The following is a 22,904-nucleotide window of genomic DNA, read 5'->3' on the forward strand; positions in this document are numbered from 1 at the left end:
TAATGTAAATACTTTTATTATATAAGTCTCGTCGATGTATTAAGTATTGCTTGCACGAGCAATACTTGACTGTGTAATGTTAATTAAAAAAATAATATTTTATAAATCGTTTTTTATTTGTATAAACTTATAAGAGAACATCCCAATTTATGTGAAAATACACATATGAGAATATCTCCTTTATTCGGATGTGCCTTTCTCTGCATCCTCCGTTACCTGTAAGCGAATGATTTCGCGTTAACTCTCCCAGCTTAATTAATCTATCAGTTTTATGTGTATTTATAATTTTATACCTCATCAGAATTTAAAGCGAATAGCTCTTCTTTCGTCGTCCTCTTGAAAAAACCTACCTATAATGATTAACAAACAAGAATTGATCAAAACATATTGGAAAAATAATAGCGATATGTGCAGAACTTACCGTATTTAATATAATAATAACGATGCATAGTAATATTAGACCTAACAAGATTGACGCAATCACAACCCACAATTGCAGTTTCTGCGTCTTCGCTGCGCCATGAAATTCTGTCGTGACATTCGTATCATTCCTGTAACGTAAATTTTCTTTAAATGGGTGTTCGCTCAAAAGTACCTGAAAAATTGGCAATTTTTGAAATTTTTTTCTCATAAATGAAGAAATCGAGAATCTTGTACTTCTACTTATATATTTATTATTATTTCTACCGCATTTCATACAAAAATAACTCATATTTATTAAAAAATAAGGTGCAAAAATGTACGAAAATGTTTGTCCTCAATGTTTGCTTTGATATTTCAAAAAACTAAGGAACCGATTAACTTCAAATTTTTATGCAACACGTGCATGGAAAGTGCCCCATTACGCACGCTACGCGTGCGTGATAGACTACTTTCCAGGCACTTGCAACATAAAATAGGGAGTGTAAGCCGTGTGTAAAGATGAAAATTCCCGGGTGCGGAGTTTACGTACGAGCCGAAGGCGAGTGCGGTAACCGCACCCGGGAATTTTCATCTTACCTCACTTGTTACACAAATAACTATTTATTGCCTATTTTTCAGGTACATACTTAACGAGCACTCTCTTAAATCGTAGCATCTTTCAGGATATCGTGACAATTAACAATCTATATTATGTCCGAGAATATTCACCTTTCATCTATTCCAAAAATCCTGTTTGTCGGTTTTATGATTTCGACGTGAGCGTCCGTGCTGAATTTCACGATCTTCATTTCGTTCGACAATTTGAAATTATCTTAAAATAATAAGGCAAGAAAATAAAAATTGCAGAGAAAGACAATCATAGCTTATTTGTTTTTTAGTTCGATACCTTTAAACCTCGTGGCGTTGAGAATTAATCTCATCGTCAATTTGCCGACGTCCTGTTGCGTCCTTAACGCATTCAGATCGCAGTAGATCGTCGAACAATTCACGCCGTACGTCGAACAGTTCACGTATACGATATTGCGTTCTCGGACTGTCAGATTATCATTCGAATCTTCGAATCTTGTCATTCTCATATTGTACAACGTCTGTAAAATACGAGCAGCAAAAGCTACGTGACTGTCCGCGTTCCTCTTGAATACATTATGCGTCGCGTTCTGCAACGTTTCGTTATTATAATTTGGATTATACAAATCAGATGCGTCCGACACCGTCTCTCCCGAAAGTTCATCCTGCTGTACATCCACTAGATCCACCCCATTCGATAAGCAGTCGTAATATCTTCCAGATATATAAATCTGAAAAAATCGTTAAATATATCATTAGATACACACGCATATAGGAAATTATTAGAATTAATTTGTGACATATTATGTATGATATTACTTTACAAGATCTTTTTACAAAATTCATTTTAATAAGCAGTTCTAGCTGAATAACTCGAAAACAAAACATTTTGGAGAAAAATGTTTTAGATAAAATATATAATTTCATATATAATTTTGAGAGAATATAACGACATAAAATGGAGAGAATTTTAGTTTGAACCGGCATAAAATCATATTAACGTCACACTTTTATTTTTTTAGACAAAAAATGCTATCAATTTTTTATATAAGTTTCTTGATATTCTACATATAAAAGTGTACAAGTAATGTCACAAAATCTCGGCACACATTTTTAATTAATGGTCTCAAACTTTTGGTCAGCAGTGTATGCACAATTTCGTCTAAAAAAAATTTCTTTTTAATTTTTCGTTTTCAAATTATTCAGTTAAAATGATTAAATGTATCATTTTATATTATTTTTATAGATATTACGATGTTAGCTCGATACTTACCCGCGGCTCATACAAAAGCACCAAAGAATCTGAATCGTTTATGGATATTGGTAAATTGATCACAAGCCGCGCCTCTTCTATAGGCGTCACACCGAATTTCAATATCTGATAAACATGTTGAAAAATTATGTCCGATTGATCACTATCTAAATTGAATAGATAGTAACTTTTCTCGTTCGCTTTTCTGCAACACGACACAACTGTTATTGTCGAAGAATTATTGTTTTAGCTTTCTCTTTTTCGAAGTATATACTGACCCGTCTAGCGACAAAGATGCTTCGCTTTGCAAAGTCAGCAGTGATTTAATCATATACATGCCATGGTTTACGCTGTGAGTTTGTATCTCCGCAGAGAACTCCAAAACTTGCCCATGCAACGAACCGTCGGTCAGATGTTTCATATCCAAATCGAGTCTCATAACTTTCTGCAGGAAATTTTTTAAATTCCTCGAGAAAACAATTTTTTAATTTTTTTTTCTTAAAAATTTTTTTCAAAATTCGAATATTAATTATTATTAATCGAATAATTTTTTATTAGATTATATAGATCCCTTGGTGTTATGATTTTAATCAAATTTATGGTACTTAAGTTAGTTACACTAAAATGAGCAAACTATTTTTACCTCCTCATACATTCCAAGCGGGTTGCCGACGTTGCAAATAACAGTCAGGGTATCGTCATCCGTGTCTTCTTCGCAGAATGGTAAGATACTGCGCAGTACTATTTCTTTTGGGAGAGTAAACACGATAGTCGTGAGATATGCCGGCTCAGCGAAATTCTTTAAACTTGTTTCCAAAGTGATGTCGTTGGAACCGATCACCCACGTATTATTCTCCCTATATTTTAACAAAGTAAATATAACAAATAATGTTTTTGTTTGCAAGAATTCAGTATTACATTTGATATCGAACGTTACTTGCCTGATTCCCCAAAATTTCATTATTGCGTGTATGCTGGAATTGCAGACTCTATCATCCCCGCATCCAATATCAAAGGGAAGCAAAATTTGCGCACTCCTCGATCTAGCATTTCTGCTTTCAATAGGGCAAGTCTTGCAAAATTCAGACGAATCATTACATGTAAAATCGTGAGATGCATAAATGGTAATCGGTTCAATGAAATTTTGAATATTATCCTGCAAAATGTATGACATCGTTATTAAACTCTGTGGACATCTTGATAACAAATTTTCCATATAAAAATAATACATATATATAATTATATATAAAATATCCATATATATTTTCCTTCTCAATTGTACAATCTCTGTCTTTAATTTGGCTTCTTACAATTTTACCCGCATATTATGTACTCTAACAGAGATATTATATATAATTATATATATTATAGTGGTTTTATATGAAAATTTTTTATTATTGGAATTAGATTTTATCAACGAGTGAATGTTTACCGAAAGAGTAATAGTAGCATTCACACACGTATGGGCATCTATCGAGTACACATCCAATGAAGTCTCTTTACTACGTTTATATTTTTTGTCTACGATAAGAGAGACTTTGAAAGCTATAAATAAAAAATTGCGATTTATACAATATGTAACAAATTGTTATAATAAATTATTACATTTTCTAAACGTTTCATAACTTACTGTGTGTGTTTGGTATGTCGTAGCTATGATATTCAACACACGCTTCGATCAAAAAGCTACTATTGTTCCTGTGTAAAGTGCTTGGAATGGTGTATATGGTCAAATTTGTTCTTATAACGGGTTTACTTCGAAGTACTACGACATGTCCGGATTTATATGCGCCTACCGCGATGTCCGCATACCTATAAATGACACAGACGTAGATACTAACTTTGTGGAATTAATTTAACATAAAATAATTGCATTGTAATTTATAAAGATAGGAATATTATTTATATACACTTAAAACCATATATAAAATTTAAAAATATTTCAGTGAAATTTTACTTAAAAGTAAATAATATATATGCCTTATTCAATATTTTTTCTTAATTTGAAAGTAAATAGTCATATTATATTTAGCACAGTTACGATTAATATATTAGCATTGTTTAACTTCAAAAAAATGGACTCTCGGGTTCAACAAAAATTTACTAACAAAATATAAATAATGAATTTCCTTTCAATTAACTAAACACAATTTACGAATCAAAAATAATATAAAATCGTACAATAATTTACTAACCCGTTGTTATCTATATCGATGGGTTCAGATATCGAAAATCCAAACGTTTGTATATTTGCTCCTTTTGCCGGAAGATTGGGACTAGAGAATTGCATCGTGATCCTTTGTGTCAACGTAGGTTTTATTTTATCCTTTAAACTCGCGTCGCCGTTGTAAACGTAAATTGCTCCGGAGTCCTCCCAAGGAGCGCCCACTATAATATCTAGAATTTAACAAAAATAGCGTATTTATTTTTACAATGAGCTATCCGATATAGCCTCAGTTAATTACCGCCAAAACCGTCCCCGTCTACATCGCCGATTGCCACCGCATAACCGAACTGTGCATCCTCTCTGGTGCCTTTTAGAATCGCGGCTGTCTCGAACTCTTTCTATATCAAATTAAACAATTTAATAAATCGTATCGTTTATTTCAAAAATTTCTGAGGCGATAGCTAAGTCTGTCAAGAACAAATTTTAAAGTTGCTACAAATTTTGATAACAGAATTTGCTAACCGAATATAATGGCAGATTGACTGCAGAAACTAAGCAGAATCTACCGTTTAGTAATCATTTGAATGATTTATTTCATTTACATAGTAACGAAATAATGATAACAATTCTGTATACGGTTTTTCTGCCGACAATCTACTGGCTAGATCAAGATTAATCGATTTAGTTGAAAATTGATAAAGTACTAGAACTCTCGTTGGAGAGAGTTCTAGTTTGTACAATAATATAAAATTTACCTTCGAGCTGCCCAGATATATGTAGATTCTGCCGTTATCATTCCCCCAATGCGGAGCTCCGACCACAAGATCGTGCAGACCGTCGTTGTTTAAATCACCGCTAGCCAAGCTCGCCCCGAAGAATTCGCCGATGTCAGTACCACGAAGATTAGTGATCAAAGGTACAAAATCTCCGTTCAAATCGACTACAGCGACCTGTAATATTTAATGTCACAGTTACACGCCGTGATCTCCTCTTCTCGGAAGAAACGGAACGTTTTGCCTGAATAATGTTCATCTCTATCAATGTATAGATTAACTTTAATCTCAGTTTAACTCTTACTTTTTATTTTTTGTCGGTTCTAAGAATTAGAAGAAGATAAATAGTAAGTTAAACGGAGATTAAAATTAATGTGCATTAATAGAAATGGACGTAAGTGGGATGAATAGAATGCTTTACCTGCCCTACATAATTCCATCCCGGATCCCCACAGGCGTAAAAGGGTTGATTCTGGTTGAAATAATATCCTGATGTTACCGCATAGCCTGTTATAATAGTTTAATTAAAATCCGCTTTTATGATCGTGTGATAGAAATTTTATTTGTTACTTATAATTCATACCAAATTGCGACAGATTGTCGTGTATCGGTATCTCTGTGGTTTTCCTATTGATCTCATAAAATGAGTGCTTCCAGAAATGTGCTATATTGACGCTACCTATGATATTGTCACTTGGTCTTCCTACGATACGGCTTATTGCTCTGTACATTTTCTGTAATTTCAAATTACTCACAATCAGTCATAAAGCCCGTAGTCAAACGCCCAAAGCAAAACATTTGACAAAATTAAAATTAATATTGTATTATAGAAAGAGAGTAAGAATTAAACACGAAAATATTTATAAATTAATGTAAATTATAAATTAATTTAAATTATAATATTTCATTAACATACCTGCGGTGTTGCAAAGGCAACAGAGAAACCGTGCATTGGATTAAACCACGTATCTTTGCTGAAATCTATTGTATGTAATATTCATATCTGTGTATATTATTATAATTTAACTTATTTTTATTATTTTATTCATTGTTTTATAATAAAATGAAAAATAATATATAAAATGTTTGAAAATTTGACAAAAAATATTTTTACAAGATGAAAAGAATATTAGACACTATATAGAGAGTATTAGACATTTTTTTTCTCAAGTAGCCACACTTACATTTAATCATTCTTTTTACTAATCTACAAGTTTATTTATTTTTTTCTGACAAAAGACACTTTTCCCATCTTGTAAAATAATCTATAGTTTTGAAGAAAAAGGCTTCATAACCGTAGTCAAAGATTGTTAAAAAAAATAATAGTATTAAGCATATAGATACAGATATTATATATTGATCGATTAGAAATTCATTGCCTCAAAATAGTGAATGAGAAATAATTACCAAAATAGTTAATTTCAGATATTTCCGACTCCAATGTTGTCCAAGACGTTCGTCCGCTGTAGCAAATGCCTTGCAAGGTGTCTGTGTATTTCTTGCTATTGATAATGCTCAGAATCGTTCGCGGGGCACATATCTGAAATAAAGTAATGATAATAAATTAAAAGTTGCTCAAGATATATTAATTTCAGAGTAAAACCCATATTTTTTTCTTTAAAAAAACAAAATATAATTTTTTTCGAAAAGTTTTCAATCCGATAAAATTTTTTTTTATATAAAAACATGTCTAAATATATAATATGTCCATATATGTTTTTTTCTCTTGTATAATCTCTGTTTGTACGTAATACATAAAGAAAGTAATAAGAATAATTTAAAAATAATTAGAAAAATATCTATCTTGCTTAATATTTCTACAATCAATCTGTCAGCTACTGTCAGCACATTCTATTATATTTCTGCCGATAAAATTCGTAGCAGATGCTTCGCAAAATCTATACTTTCAATAGATTTAGCCATCCGGGCTTCTGATATTTTACTTACTGACAATAAGATGTTAAATTCTTTCTTAAGGAAGCAATGTTATAAAGTGTTTAAATCACAACAACCCTGATTAATTCCTCATATCTTTCTTGCGTACCGTAAGGAAACCGCTGTTCTTTTCTACCGACATTGCACCACCAAACCAGGAATGTTCCTTCTTTACATATGCGCGCATATTGAGTTGGCGTATGTATAATTCTTCGTCTTTCGCGGAAATGGTCGGTCTGACCTCCATACATGGACCTGGTAAACTGCACAGGTAAACTACACCAGGTTCGTCTAAAAATTTAAAACCTGATGTATCACGCCATGATATACCATGGCGTGTATAATTTCCACGAGGTGCTCCTATGAGTAACCTGTTAAAAAAGAATACACATTTCAAATTGGTTTTACAAACGACAAATAATAACATAGATAGATATAGCGACAGTAGTAAAATAACAATAGAAAATTCGAAAAATCTCACAACAAAATAATGTGAAAAAAAGCTAAAAAATACAGTAAATGTAAAAATACTAAAAGAAGAAAAAGAGGAAAGAAAAAAATAAAAGATATTGACGATTAGCTCAGCAAATTAAAAATCAAATATAAAGACAGCAACCCAGGTAGAACATAAAATTTATAATAACGTCTTGTTGAATATAAAGTCATGATGATGTCATCATGATGTCATTATAAGTTTTATGTTCTACCCTTATGAACTAAGCTAGATTTTAATGCTTAAACTTATTATAAACTTATTAATTTAAATCCATTTACGAAGAACAATATCCAATGTTAATAAACATTGGTAGTTTTTAATGATTTATCGGCATTTTATTTTGTTTATTTTGACACTGATAATGATCTAATTGTAAGTCGAATCGTTTTAGATTAATGTCGTATGTAATAAGTTTAAGCATTAAAATATCTAGCTTAGAAAGCCTTTATTGTGTTTAGTTGAAAAGAAAGAAACCGAATAATAAATATACATAGCACTACAGAATTAATGAAATCAAATTAACAAACATGATGACATTTTTTCTGAAATAATTTTTAAAATACTTTTAAATCACTTATTATTATCTCATTTCACAAGATATAGGTCCACAATATTTTTTACCAAAACATGCAGAATGCACATTACCATGAGATATTCTTCTGCAAGTCACGATGTAGCAACACCGAATAGCCGAAATAATTACGTTCGAATTTCGTGTATAGATATTGGTCCGCATTAGTCGCACTGTTCGGATACAATATTGGATAATCTGTATCAATATTGTACGCAGACACGATTAGAAGATTGAAAAATAATATAAATTTCGTCATTGCGCAGCGAAACACTTCACGAGTTTTCACCACGGATAAATAATAATTTCATATATTTGATGCTGTCACCAATGGTCACCAACGAATTACAGCGAACTGCCGTTTATTAACGATCCGACTTGATCATCACTCTCTTCTTTTCTGAATCCCTAATAACTGCACGACAAAAATGTATAAAACTGATGCGAAAACGATGTAGATTAATTTTTTGAATAAAATTTTAATATGCATCCAGCCAAGCACAGGAATTAATAAGAAACAGCATAAGTCACTGGCCAGCTTCGATGAAATAGCATAACTGTAATATCAGAAGAACAGGAAGGATGACGATAACATAATCGTCATAATTAATCACGTTATAGTAGTCACCCGTCTAATATTAACAAATAAAAATTCCATTACTCATAAATAACTAATTAATTAGTAGGATATAGTATAAGTAATTGATATAACGTATTTATTAAAAATATACTTTATTCTCAAATATAAATCTTCTTGTTTAAAATGACCGTGCGTGCACTTACATTCCACAAGAACTAAGTTTATCAACAAATTTAATAGGTCGACAACAGAATAACATATATTATTTACAATACATTTCATATTAATACATGAGACTTAAATTAGCGTCACCTATGTGTATCCAAAATATATACAATACACAGGGTGTCCAAAATTTGCGCACATAGAATGTAATTTCGTAACTATACATAATTTTTAAAGAAATCTCTTAGAAAAATAAATAAAACAGCATAGGTACACGTTCAGTGTGGACGCAGTTAAGTCATGTAAACTCTTAGACCGTTTATTCGTTAGCTTTGCTCTCATTTAAAAGCTACTTGTGAAAATGCTGCTTTTCTATCACATATTCTGTTAGCAGATTCTATTATATCACTGCTGGCATTCGGCAAAATTTATAGCAGAATAATTAACAAAATTTTTTCAACAGACTTGATTATCTAGGTACATTTGCAAAAATATTTTTATACAATTATTTTTTATAAAATACGTGTAGCAGAAGCTGTACAATAGTCACATTATAGTCTTATTTATGAAAACTATAATGTATTATTTGCAATTAAAATATTTGCTTGTTTCAATTATAAATGACTTGTTTCAAATGTAAATTTATATATTACGTAATTTATATATACGTTCTTCTGTGTGTACGAAAATTGATACATATTTTATAATAAAAAGATAGATATTTTTATACGAAAGCTTGAAGCTTACTTGATGCTATGTGGAATACTGATTCGCGTACTTGTGTTATTACATAAAAATTAACGTTTTATATTTATAGCATATATTATTTTAATAACTTTTAAGGAAAAATCGAAACTCTCTAGGCACAATAGCAAAATCACTGGTTTTCTAGTTCTCGTTTTAAATTATCCCTCTCTGTTTAAAATAAATCTCCTGTTCTTTTGCCGATCGTTTGTAAAACTTGTCTCTTGGGTCTGCTGCAGGCAACGTCGAACACTGCAAATTAAATAAAAAGTTTTTATAATGTATATTGTAATAAGTAAAATACAATATTATTAGTAATTGTATGATAGCAGCTAGTGTTTATACAATGGTGTTAGCAGATTAATTAAAAAGTAATGTTAATATCTGCAATTAAATAATAGTTATAACAATAATAAAAGTTAAAGGATATATACCCCTGAGTCCTTTCGCAATTCTAATGCTTTTGTCATTGCTTCATTCAAACGCTTCTCTCTGTCACCGTGAGCAGGATGCGTCGATATCCATGGCAATTCTGGAGGCAGTGTATGCATTTCTGTAAGCGTCCTCATCGTAGCCCAAAATACAACAGCTTCACGAATATCAATACAAGCCTGTGCAAAGAATAGATATGTATACTAATTCGTAAATAACTCTAACAATTAGTCTTTGTAAATGTATGAGTAGTAATACAAAATGCAAAATATAATATTAGATATTATGTTGTATAACATACTTTTGCAGCCAGTTTAAGTCCTACTTCATCAGCTTCATTCTCCAAAACTCTGCTGAATGGAAGGTTATATATAATATTCACAATTCGTTCTCCTATCATATGAATAATAGCAGCTGCCAAGTCGGGAAATATTGCCCAAACTAATAAAATGGGTATTGCTATTAAAAAGTCCCACAATAGTCGATCCGATAGTGCCTCAAGCTGTTTACAAAAATTATTACATACTTTATATTTTATAAAAAGTAATCAATATGAAAAATATTCGTGTTATTACTTACAGAATGTAACAGCAGCGAATGAGCCATTTCATGGGCTAAAACAATGCCTAATTGATCGTCATTTTCGATAATTCTTAATATGTCCAAGGATACAAAGATATTGCCACCCTAAGAAGACAAAAGAAATAAAGTAACAATAGTTGTACTAATAGCTTGTACTGAATACATTGCTGTATAATATTGATGATGCACGCACCGGCAAGATGTACGAGTTTGTCAATGGTGTATTAATAACAGTTAAAGTCCACTGTGTATCTCTCATCGACTTCAAATCTTTATTAGATGTAAAAATTCTTTCAATCACCCTTATGAGTCTCTTGTAAGCCGGATGAGAGTGCGGTACCAAATCTAGTTTGTGAGCTTCTAAATGCTGAATGAAATATAGAATTATGTTATATAATATAAACTTTTAAAGGGTACTTCCAAATATATGCAAAGACTTTAAAATCTTCAATTCTCTTACGTTATTACGACTGCATTGTTTACTTACAGCTTCGAGAACCATTTTCCCTAATTTTTTCTCTTGTTCCTGGTTAAAGATTATAAATCTCGAACGTTGTGTCAATGGATCGGTTTCAAGATGAGTTACGTAGTAAATAGCCAATATAAGGCCATACAGTCCGAAACAACCTTTTAAAAAAATTAAGAAATATAGATAAAACATGGCACTATATTACTATAACACAATTATTTAGCAATCTCTAAAGAACTCTCTCTCTCTCTCTCTTACCTAGAAATATATTTCTTCTTTCCCTAAACCACTGCTTATATTCCTCTTTCTCCTTCTCGGACTTGCGCGTCCACCATCTCTTCATACCGCGCCCCATCAGTACTGCACCAATGCGTAAGATAGGACGCAGAAGCATAGCTACTAACGGTGGAACGTGCAAGTTTTGCGTTGTGCGAAAATCACATTTTTGTAATTTTAAGTATTGTATCTTTCCGCAGTCAACTTTATCTTGAACGAGAAATCTCTTGTACGACCAGATATGATGGCGATCTCTCACAGAGCAAGTAACAAAATGAGTTGTTCTCCGTTGAAAATTCTTCTGACATAAACTTCTTGATATGGCAAGCATATTGAAGAAAGCTTTGGGTACAGTAATTATATCCGCAACGGGAACAAAAATATAGCCTGTTAAGGAGTATGACGCTACATGTAAGAATATAATGACAGCTATGATTGTCTATAATCTGCAAATACTATTAATAAGAACAGTTTGAAACTAATGTCATAACTGCTCATTATTCCAGTGCAATACTTCAGCATGGATTATCTCCTTTGAGGAAAAATAGCACTATCAGATGCAGTCAAATCGGTTGCTATGAATTTTTACAAGCTGCCAGTAAATGCTTGTTTATTGTCCAATAACGTCAGATCTAATTTAATTCAGTTTGCCTTAGTTTTGCCTTAGTTGTTCAACTCGTTGAACTAACATTGTACTGAGTCCTCTTATTTTACTCCAAGATAATTGTTTCAAGATTATGGCTTGCCAGTGAACTGCGTGTACTTGTTAAAAGTTTAAGACGTGACTAAAATAATGGGAAGCTGAAAATAGAAAAAGACATTCATACATTCCGAAAAAGAATTTTATTTGGATTCATCTATCACAGATTTTCAGATTAGGACATAGATATACGTTGATAATCACACCGTCATTTTTCACGTAATCATACGCTCTAATTAAGTATTAATTAAAACAATTTAATTAAATTTACGGTTATCTATATATTATATATTCGGTTACGTAAGATGACAGTTCTATTTTTATTTCTAATTTTAGAAATAAGCAAAAAGCTTTATATATATATATATATATATTTCGTAAAAAATTTATAAAATTTAAATAATTAAACATGACTTTGGCTACTATATACTAAGTATATAGTTGACAACTATAAAGATTTTACAAAATTTATTCTCTTTTTTGGTTATATACCTGATAATTTCCACTTCAGTATTTATTTATATTCTAATGATTAGGAACACGTAGAAACCTGATTCAAATCCAAACATTCCAAACTCATTTTTGATTAAATATGATACAGAAAAATAATTCCATTCAATTAGATCGATCAAAATTCGCTTTAGTTTATTCAGTTTATTCAAGTTTGTCTAACCCTTTAACCATAAGGTTCGTTCTTATTTAGCTGAACTTCTTGCACTGTCCCGTTCAGCTGGTGCAGCTATGTGTCGATTTCCAGTTTCTTTCAGGCTCGCTCGATTAAGTTGGCGATCATGCAAAAGTACTTATTGATCGCCTTGCCGGGGACGGTGTTTGCGCGATCCAGACGCGTTCTTTCCGATTTTTCCGTGCCGTAAACATGGCGCTTAACCTCACCGTCAAGGTGCATCCCGTGGTTTTATTTCAAATCGTGGACGCGTACGAACGACGAAAAGCGGAATCCATGCGCGTTATCGGCACTTTACTGGGTAACGTATCGAGCAAACGTTTATACACGACCTCCCGTCCCGCTTTGACACCGCCTGCCGCAAGGGAGACGTGATCAGCCGACACGTGTCATTCGTTATTCCAGGTACCGCGGAGAAGGGGATCGTCGAGGTAACCAACTGCTTTTGCGTGCCGCACAAGGAATCCGAGAGCCAGGTGGAGGCCGATCTCACATACGGCATGGACCTGTACGACTTGAATCATCGAGTCAACGCGCAAGAGAATATCGTCGGTTGGTGGGCCACCGGCAACGAGGTGTGCAGGCTCTTGAATTTCAGGCTCTTACATGTTTCCTCTTGACAGCACGCAAACTAAACAGAACGTTATGTCACAGGTCACTACACACTCGTCCGTTATCCACGAATATTATGTACGAGAGTGCAATAATCCGGTGCATTTGACTGTTGACACTACGTTGGCGAATACAACGAGAATGGGGATCAAAGCTTACGTTTGTGTCCCGTTGGGTGTGCCTAATGGCAAGCAAGGCTCCATGTTCACTCCGGTCAAAGTTCAGGTTTGTCACAATTATCAATCTAATAGGACAATTGTAACATTTACAACAAATTGTATCATATAGGTCAGTATTCCTAGTCAGATTTTATATATAAGATCGTCTTAGGTTCGTCTTTAGATACTCCGTAGCCAATGAAACGAGTCGTACAGCATCTAAAGATAAACTTGAGACGATCTTAAATATAAGATCTGACTATGAATACTATAGAATATATAAAGACGTTCTTATAAAGAGATTACCTTTAATATTGTTAAACCTGTCCGTACAGATTGCCTGCTATGAGCCAGAAGTGGTAGGATTGCAACTGTGTTCAAAGACTCAAGTGCCATCTCACGCACAAGCGTCTGGAATAAAATCTGCCGGAGGGATAGAACCCATGATGGATCTTGCGCAAGTCTCTGAGGCTTGTTCCAAGCTTTCTTTAATGTTGGAACAAGTATTGGCATACGTTGATGATGTTCTAGCAGGGAAACAGCTGCCAGATAATCAAGTAAATACAGACAGATATAAAACTCTTGTCTTTATCTGTAAAATTCTTGTCATTTAGCTAATACAAATTATTCTGCTATTTCAGGTGGGCAGGGCCCTTTTGGATATGGTACATTCCGTGCCGAAAATGACGAGCGATCAATTTGACGATATGTTTAATAGCAATGTTAAAGATCTGTTGATGGTTGTTGCGTTATCTCAATTGATAAAAACGCAGCTGCAACTCAACGAGAAACTTACTCTGCTTACGACTCTATGATCAAGAGCGTTTGACTCTTCACGTTATACATAGCACACAAGAAAATCAATAATAATAGTCCACTCCTGATATGTTTCAATTATTTTTAATACGATTGATTGGAATTACAACAGTAGCTTGTAAAATTGCGATTGTAATTATATAAAGTGTAAAAAATGCGTCATTGAATGATACAATTATATGTACAATATGCATGAATAATTACAATTATAACAATAATAAATACAAATTATTTACTAGCTTTTCTACAGACTGCTTTCTTAAATCTTATGACGTACTCATTTATTCATATTTCGTACGAAGTTTCATCCTTTTGATTATCTATAAGATTAGACCAATCGGGAACTCGATTAGTCTTTAAGTACACTTCTTTTGTCAAACATCGTAATGGCAAATCTGTCGTGCCAAAAATAGCACCGCCTAACCACGCCGTGCAATTTGATTTGCTGGGTGCCGTATGAAATTTGAACGATTCCACCTTCAATTTATTTTTATACAGATCGCTCGCAATTAAAGCCAACAATTCCGATTTCAGACGACTCGCGAAGCCTTTTGTCATAGACGTTCCTCCGACGAGTATTATATTTTCGGCCAGCACGCGTCTCGTATCCAATGGGCACTGATTTAAAATTAAATGTAACATTAGAAACGTGCGCGTTGTTGTTCAACGAACTTGAGGGTTCTATTGCGTAGTATTGCGCAGAAAATTACAGTAGAGATTGGCTTTACCTTAACGATAGCGTCGAGTATCATAGTGGGTAAAGAAAGATTATCGTTATCCCTTTCCCACAGTATCTCGAACGCTTTTTCCCTGATCTCTCCAGGTATTAAGATTCTTTTAACACCGGGATACGTGACGTCGGGAGGTGGAGTCGGAGCATTCTCGGTTCCTAGCTTTGCGGACCTTTCCAGGGTGGTTACAAAACACGTTCTTACTTTGATGTCCTCCAGCATCTTTTCCGACAAATCTAGATTGCTTGCTGTGTCTCGAAAGTATTTTCCTAAATTCCTATAAATCGTGAGAAGAATACAAATTATACGGTGTCTATCAAGTGACTCTCAGTGCAAAAGAAGGAAAAGCGAGACTCACTCGTGTACAATCTGTCCGCCTAGGGGCAACGCTTGCCAGGCTTTAAGTACCGGTATTCCCTCAAAGATCGGAATCAGAGTTGCCTCCTGATATCCGACGTCCAATACCAAAGCTGTATCGATACCGAGAGTGCTGATCGTCGCCAAGTGACTCGGCAGAAACAACATAGAACCGACTTCGAAGTGCCTGAACATTACTTTCGCGAGGGTATCTCTGAACGACGTTACTGCCAGTGGAGACTCCAAGAGCAATATTCTCGCATCTTTCGGGCTTATCACGACGTACCTGCGTCATACGGGGGTCGCTTTAGATGGAAACCCTAGTGCTACGGTGAAAACGCAGGAAGTTATGATCTTACTTAAAAAACAATAGATGAAGAAAATCCACGAGCAATTGATACAGGTCCTCGGGGTCCTTGTAGTCAATGATTCTGCGTATCTTCTTTGATTCCGAGCATCTCACCTCCGTTCGAATAATACCACGTGGCGACATTTCTCCCGCATAGCCGAACCTGTGTCGCAATAAACGTATTCGGCAATACAAATATATTTCAAATTGAAAATACAGGTCGTAGAAATCATCTCTCTATCTCGTCTCGCAATACTCACTTTGTGTACGCGCTACCGATGTCGAACACTACCATTGTCTTATCCGAGATATATCTCACGCCCTCGTATCCGCGAAGCATTTTCCTTGTTTTATTTGTCCGTTTCTCGTGTAGTCGTATTTTTAGCTAAATCTTAATGTAGTTTGACAAGTAGCTTGACAGACAAACAGCTGAAGAAACCGGAGCAGAACCGAAGCGAAGAAGTCGTGCACGCTCGGCGTTCGTCAAGTCATCCGAAATTCAATCTGCGTTCACGAACGGATTTTTTTTGGAATGGATCTCGTTCGGAATTATTGTTTAGTTATTTCCCTAGATTTCTTTTGTGTTTTCTAGGGAAAATGGAATAATTTCAATGAGTTATGCTAGGTTTACAATGCGAGTCGTAAAGTTGTGAGTCGTAAGAATTGACCAATCACAATCGAATTTGAGGCGAATAATTGACTGTGATGCTGGGTCTACAATGCGAGTCGCAAAGTCGTGAGTCGCAAGAATTGACCAATCACAGTCGATTATTCTTCTCAAATTCAACTGTGATTGGTCAATTCTTGCGACTCACGACTTTGCGACTTGCATTGTAGACCCAGCATGATTGGTCAATTTTTACGACTCACGACTTTACGACTCGCATTGGCCGTGTTCAGCAGACACAACTGTTGAGTTCGTCTTATCAACATTCTGCGTTGATTGGTTGGCTCTAGAAGTAAGAGCCAATCACGTTCGACTGCTACTCAGCGGCTTGGTCTGCTGAACGCGCCCATTGTAAACCTAGCATAATCATCCTCATTGGTAGAAATCATAGAGATATAAGAATAGAGTGCGCAAGCGAGCTGAAAAGGCGATAGAGGAATAGAAAGAGAACGCTGCATATGGGCCCCTGCTGTCTTTGTCTATGCGCGCATGTGCAGTGATGTGCAGGTCATGAAAGATTGTACCTCGGTATTCTCGATGTTTTATCTCGTGATTTCAAAGAATACGAATGCAAAATAATAAGCTCACGATTTTCAGTGGACAATAACAAAACTGTATACTTTTATAAATATTTAATAATGTGCATTTGATATTATATTGTTTGTAGTAAAATTTTTATTTTTTTATTTTTTTATATTTTATTTCTTTGTGTTAAATAATAAGACTGATTTAAAAGATTTAATTTTTGTGTTAAAAGAATTTATTTTTTGTGTTTAAAAAATTTAATTTTTGTGTTAAATAATAAAAGACTGAATAGGATTCTATTCTATTCTATGATTAACATTGTATGAACAACATGTAATAAATTTTGTTTTATTATTATATATATTGAGTATATTTATATACAATTCCATATTCAATTCCATATTCAAAAAAAAGTAATATTTTATGGTAATACTACAATATGTACTTTGCTGTAATAATTTGGTAATTTTGGGAATTATTATTTAAGGATATATTTTCAAAGGGGTTCAAGGGGTTAGAACATAAATGCGTTATTATAGGTTATGGCTGCATTCGAGGAGCGCGCTATTAGCGCTATTGCATCATTCTGTCTTTATCGCTCATCAGGTGTAAAACAAGGATAGAACAAGCAAATAGCGCTAATAGCGCGCTCCCCGAATCCAGCCTATATCTCTACATGCGTTATAGACACTGAGCAGCGCAAAGACGCATGCGTGCATAGACAAAGACAGTAGGGGCCCATATGCAGCGTTCTCTTTCTATTCCTATATCGCAGTCTCTTACGTGCGAGCATATGACTCGCGCACTCTATTCTTATATCTCTATGGTAGAAATGGACAAAGCGCTTATCAAACTACTGCCCTTTCCCGCAGCTGTCGCAGGTCGCAGCCATCGATAGGGAATTACTCGCCGCCAATCATAGGTCGTGTGGTCCCCCCTGTCTCACGCACCTCCCGCATTCTCCGAAGCCGAGGAGGTGAACGGGCAAACATGGCCGTCTGACAAAACATTCCAGACATAGCAGCGATCAACGACGTCGTGTCCGTGTCGCTTTCGCTCGGGCATGTTGGACGGCGGCGGCCACGGAGCAACGTCATCCTGACCGAAGTTTCTCGCCGTACGGGTGACGCAACGACGTCGACGCGAACGAGGGGGCTGGAGAGAGCGCGGAAGGTGCGCGGAACTCCATTCGCCAGAGTTCGTCTGTGGGGGAAAAAAAAAAGTAACGTAATAGGTGCACAGGACGGCGAGGACGGTCCCGCTGGCGATCGCGAGGGTGATCGGATTTCGGATTGCTTTCACGGCCGAGACGCGGTGTGCATTGTGCAAATCGCGAGACGATCGCGAACCGATCTGCGACGTGTTGCTCTACGAACGAGGACGAGATAGAGAGAAAGAGAAAGAGAGAGAGAGAGAGAAAGATATATATATACACATATATAGATAGAAAGAGAGACAGAGATAGAGATAAAAGACAGGAATTGATCGCTCGAGATCATGACGATTTTATCGAAGAAGAAGGCGAATGCGCCGAAGGATAGGACGCGCGAGGGAGGCGCCGGACCCGAGGTCGACGTTCATCACGGGGTAGTGCAGAACGAGCACAGTTCCGGCAACATCGCGCTCCCGAACAGTCCTTATCAGGTGAGAGATCGGAACGTGATTTCCGAACTTTGCTCTCTGTCTCTCTGCTTAAAAGGGGCAGGTTCTAAAACAGAAGTTTTGCCAACTCGCTGACTAGGTACGGGGCGCCAGCGGATTTGCCGTCGACCTGCACGGAGTCCAAAGCGATCATGGTTCCCACAGCGGTTCCCTCGTGTTGACCGGCAACTCATACGAGGTATGACGCACCGGGGATTACCTCGGCTCTTTGTTTCGGATTAGTCTCGGTATCGTATAGATCAAGCCTGGTCAACTTTGAGCTCCGGGGGCCACGATACTTCTTCCTTTCCATCAATGGAGAATAGGAGAAAGGGATGGATGAAGTTAATCATGCCTGCTAAACTATGGCTACGGTCAACGTGACGCTAAAAATGCTTTGGAGTGTTCTTCTTCTCCTTCTTTCTTCATTGAAAGAAAAGAGAAGAGGAATGCTTTGAAGCATTTGTAGCGTCACGTTGACCGTAGCCTACATCCGGCGAAGGAACCCCTTTCCCCCACTCTCTGTGAATGGAAAAGGGGAAGTGTCATGGCTCCGGAGCTTGAAGTTAACCAGGCATGGTATAGATCATCTTGTGCAGCAGCAGTAATGTAAACGTTGATCGTTGTATAAAGCTGATGGATAATAAATAGAAAGAATTTTTCATAAACGATAATATTTACACTTGGGGAAAAAGAAGCTATATTACAGGTGTTACGCTGTTATAATCAGTAGCGAGTGCTGTAGCGATCAAATGCCTAGTCAGAGAGTTCACAGCCGAGATATATTTTTGGCTAATGTATGGTATTTTTACATTTATACAGACAAATGTCGACCGCCGCGAAGACAAACATTTTGAAGATGGGAGTGGCCCGAGTCATGGTAAACGTCACAGACAGAGAGTCAGTCCCCACAGGTATTTGAAAATGACGCAAAGGAGTAAAAACGGGTGCTATAAAATACATTTGTTTTGTAATTTTACATAAAATAGGTAATAGGAATTGCGTGCTTTTATAGTATAGGTTTATGCTTATATTTAATAAGGGATCTACTAATCTTTTAATAGCTGTATTGGTAGACCTTCGCGCACAAAGCGTGAACGTGAGAGGGATAGAGGCAGAGAAAGAGAGAGAGAAAGAGAGCGCGAGAGGCAGGCTACTCCACCTGCTGCTTCTTGCAATGGCTCGCAAGGTATCAAAAAGTTTTTTTTTTACCGTATAGCACAGTACCAGCCACTAAAATAAAGTCCTTTTTACACATAAAATCCCGTAAGGACGTAAAACATAAGCGTAAGAAAATCTACCAATCCCAATCGAGTATTTTCCCCTACTGAGGTTACGGACAGCACAATACTCGATTGGGACTGGTCGATTTTCTTACGCTTACGTTTTACGTTCTTACGGGATTTTATGTGTGAAGGCCTTAAGACTGTGACGTTTATAAATATGGAAGGTGAGAGATAATAAGTTTGATTTATTTAGGCACGGATACTAGCGTAAGTGGAAGAGTAAGCATTGTCGGAAATGCCTCGAATTTGGAACATGAACAGGCAAATGGCTACAATAGCGGAGATGAATATACAGGACGTACCGAAAATAATCTTACGTTAGCCGAATGGCAGGATGTAAGCATTATTAAACCAAATATTTTATATATCATTACGATGCGTTATCTAATATAGATTGTTCCATGCTTGCAATAATCTAGAGAGATAGAAAGTTTGAGAAGCGCCTCAAGAAAAAGGGTCTTGTGTTAAAAAAGATGGCCGAGGATGGAGCTTGCTTATTTAGAGCGGTAGCAGATCAGGTTTACGGTGATCAGGAAATGCATGGAATTGTCCGAAAGCATTGTATGGATTATATTGTAAGTGTGTAACACGCGGAGATAAGATAACATTTACGTTTTCTTAATGATATATACGGTAGAAATTTTGTTTCTTTCAGGCTTCCAATCAGGAGTTTTTCTCGCATTTTGTGGCAGAAGATTTCAGCACCTATGTAGACAGGAAGAGACAAGAGTATGTGCACGGGAATCATATAGAAATGCAAGCTATGTCAGAAATGTACAACCGTAGTATCCAATTATATTGTTACAGCACTGGTATGTACTTTTTTTTTACTTGTATTATAAGATATTTTGTGTCACTCTTGATCTTGTCATCAAATACCTTTTTTCTTTTATAGAACCTGTCAATATTTTTCATACTATGGTGGAAAGTGATAACGAACCAATCAGGCTGTCGTATCAGCGTGGCAGTCATTATAACAGTATAGTTGATCCATTTAAAGCTACTATAGGTGTTGGACTTGGTTTGCCATCATTTAATCCCGGTGCTGCTGATCGCGCTCTGATATCGGATGCAGTTCGTCAAAGTGAGGAATTGCATATCGAACAGGTAATCGTCATAAACTCATAAACAAGCAAGTACCTGGATTTATTTGATTTTATAAATATTCGAAAGATGCTCTCACACACATAATTTTGATTTTATGAAAGACAATGTTGGAGGATAAAATAAAAGCTACCGACTGGGAGGCGACTAATGAAGCTATCGAAGAGCAAGTAGCACGAGAAAGTTATTTACAATGGTTGCGTGATAATGAGATGCGTAAGGCAGTAAGTAAAAATTCAATTTATTATCATATCAATTACTCTTCTATTGGAGCGAAAAGACTCAGTCACGACTTTTGAATCAAGCGATCAGCCAGTAGTAGCAGTACGAGCACAGTTACGAGCGCGCAACATAATCATTCACACTTTCATTCACATGGAGGTCGTGGACAGCAGCGTAGCCATACCTCTTCTCCGACCACGACACAAACTAGCCAAGATAATTTACGTAATTCTCCAAAGGTCCGTTTTTTGTTATTTTTTTTATTCTCACGATAGGAAGTTGAAGGTATTGTACATAAAGGATGTTTGTTGTGATTATTAGGTTAGCGATGCGGTACGATACAGCAAGAGATCGCCGCAACATCAATCGACTCAAGGATCTAGCATATCCCATCTGCCATCGGATTTCGAGGTGAAAATGATGCCGCAAGAGCCTGTGCCTGGAAGCAGTAAGGAAGCAAATGCGTCACCTGACATTTCATTGTTCAATCGCCTTCCTCCCGAAGTATTTGGTGAGAATGTATTTTCATGTCTGTCTATATTTGAAAAAAAAAGGAAAAAACCAATTAGCATTGTATTTTTATTTCAAAGTTTAGTTTTTTGAAACATATATGTATATATATATATATAATGTTTTCGTTTAATAAAAATTAATTCTGTTGAATATGAATAAAAACACACTTTACTTCTCTTAATTACTAATTTAAATTTATAGTGTGCTATTCTCTTAGAGTAAATATTAGTTAAAGATGTTCTCTTTTAGAGAAATTTTACATTAAACTGCAAGGATTTCGTAGTAACTTTTGTCAATTTCTAATTTTTTTAGGCCTGACGGATTGGGAAGATAGCCAAATACTTTCACAAGTGCTGGCGACGTCGCAACAAGAGTACTTGGATAGCCTGAAGCAGTCACGCGTGTCCGCGTCCACCGGAAACGATAGCGCCAATACGATAGAGTCTAGTAACAGTTCTATTAACAATTCTTGAAATGCGGTCGGCAACGACAAAGTTCAAAAGATATCAGAGTAAAGATATATACATTTATATATTGCAATATCATCTAATCCCATATTGTGCTAGGACATAAAGCGATTTGCTTTCTTATTCGTGAGTAAATGTTGCAATAATCACTATTTTTGGTTTTCTTTTCCATCGTTTATCTTCGTCTCTCTCAACAACACATAACATACGTATGGGACTTTCTTCGAGTACGTACGTTATATCGTTAGACGCTTTGTTAACACTTACAAAGTAGCTGCGTATCTTAATTTTTCGTTGTGGGTATCTTTATATTATAGAATGGATCAAAAAATAACTTGCATCGTTTCTTTCAAAATTATTACTGGTAAGAAAGAAATTTCTTAGTTTTTGTTATAATAACCACTATCGCGATCTATGTTATACTCCTCTTTGGAGTTTGACATTTATCTCACCGTAAAGTATGCAATCCGTTTAGACAGAATATATATTGTTTGATAATCGTGATGTTTTCTCTTGATATAGTTTAGGTCACGACGCTTTAAAGAAATCTGCATTGCATTATTTGTAAAAAAGGAGTAAATAAAACATCATTTAATTGTAACTTTTATTTGTCGACATTTAACTTACCATCTCTCCAAA

General features: G+C 35.5%; 5 protein-coding genes across 7 annotated transcripts; 2 read left to right on the top strand and 3 right to left on the bottom strand.

Moving 5' to 3' along the window:
* LOC112453806 (integrin alpha-5-like) lies at positions 1-8,709 on the bottom strand. Its single transcript, XM_025014766.1, has 20 exons — positions 8,259-8,709; positions 7,227-7,488; positions 6,590-6,722; positions 6,099-6,163; positions 5,766-5,916; positions 5,604-5,689; positions 5,165-5,359; positions 4,708-4,807; positions 4,438-4,639; positions 3,873-4,054; positions 3,675-3,787; positions 3,184-3,398; positions 2,886-3,099; positions 2,521-2,687; positions 2,264-2,447; positions 1,310-1,721; positions 1,132-1,234; positions 422-551; positions 294-350; positions 1-216 (listed from the first exon to the last, which is right to left on the bottom strand). Exons 1-20 carry the CDS (start codon positions 8,441-8,443, stop codon positions 181-183), a joined length of 3,192 nt encoding a protein of 1,063 aa, XP_024870534.1. The 5' UTR covers positions 8,444-8,709; the 3' UTR covers positions 1-180.
* Positions 8,710-8,905: 196 nt separating this feature from the next.
* Positions 8,906-12,852, bottom strand: LOC112453798 (metalloendopeptidase OMA1, mitochondrial-like). The gene is made up of 8 exons (XM_025014757.1): positions 12,625-12,852; positions 11,415-12,233; positions 11,175-11,314; positions 10,881-11,054; positions 10,685-10,792; positions 10,407-10,607; positions 10,108-10,284; positions 8,906-9,925 (listed from the first exon to the last, which is right to left on the bottom strand). The coding sequence occupies exons 2-8, from the start codon at positions 11,761-11,763 to the stop codon at positions 9,830-9,832; spliced, it is 1,245 nt and encodes a 414-aa protein (XP_024870525.1). The 5' UTR covers positions 11,764-12,233; positions 12,625-12,852; the 3' UTR covers positions 8,906-9,829.
* Positions 12,853-12,946: 94 nt separating this feature from the next.
* Positions 12,947-14,641, top strand: LOC112453800 (eukaryotic translation initiation factor 3 subunit F). The gene is made up of 5 exons (XM_025014760.1): positions 12,947-13,118; positions 13,223-13,392; positions 13,472-13,654; positions 13,923-14,144; positions 14,229-14,641. The coding sequence occupies exons 1-5, from the start codon at positions 13,010-13,012 to the stop codon at positions 14,400-14,402; spliced, it is 858 nt and encodes a 285-aa protein (XP_024870528.1). The 5' UTR covers positions 12,947-13,009; the 3' UTR covers positions 14,403-14,641.
* Positions 14,642-14,667: 26 nt separating this feature from the next.
* LOC112453799 (actin-related protein 10) lies at positions 14,668-16,319 on the bottom strand. The gene is made up of 5 exons (XM_025014758.1): positions 16,101-16,319; positions 15,851-16,003; positions 15,493-15,777; positions 15,132-15,411; positions 14,668-15,021 (listed from the first exon to the last, which is right to left on the bottom strand). Exons 1-5 carry the CDS (start codon positions 16,178-16,180, stop codon positions 14,689-14,691), a joined length of 1,131 nt encoding a protein of 376 aa, XP_024870526.1. The 5' UTR covers positions 16,181-16,319; the 3' UTR covers positions 14,668-14,688.
* Positions 16,320-17,993: 1,674 nt separating this feature from the next.
* LOC112453794 (OTU domain-containing protein 5-A) lies at positions 17,994-22,862 on the top strand. Of its 3 annotated transcripts, XM_025014747.1 has the most exons (12): positions 17,994-18,676; positions 18,774-18,872; positions 19,496-19,587; positions 19,738-19,862; positions 20,153-20,295; positions 20,379-20,534; positions 20,615-20,771; positions 20,855-21,066; positions 21,168-21,287; positions 21,369-21,524; positions 21,607-21,796; positions 22,111-22,862. In XM_025014747.1, exons 1-12 carry the CDS (start codon positions 18,530-18,532, stop codon positions 22,269-22,271), a joined length of 1,758 nt encoding a protein of 585 aa, XP_024870515.1. In that variant the 5' UTR covers positions 17,994-18,529; the 3' UTR covers positions 22,272-22,862. The 3 variants fall into 3 exon arrangements, with proteins under 3 accessions (XP_024870515.1, XP_024870517.1, XP_024870516.1); XM_025014749.1 differs by lacking the exon at positions 21,369-21,524; XM_025014748.1 differs by lacking the exon at positions 18,774-18,872.
* Positions 22,863-22,904: the final 42 nt, after the last annotated feature.

This window comes from Temnothorax curvispinosus, unplaced genomic scaffold (genome assembly GCF_003070985.1).
Source record: "Temnothorax curvispinosus isolate PA1 unplaced genomic scaffold, ASM307098v1 QBEX01004695.1, whole genome shotgun sequence".
Lineage (NCBI taxonomy): Eukaryota > Metazoa > Arthropoda > Insecta > Hymenoptera > Formicidae > Temnothorax > Temnothorax curvispinosus.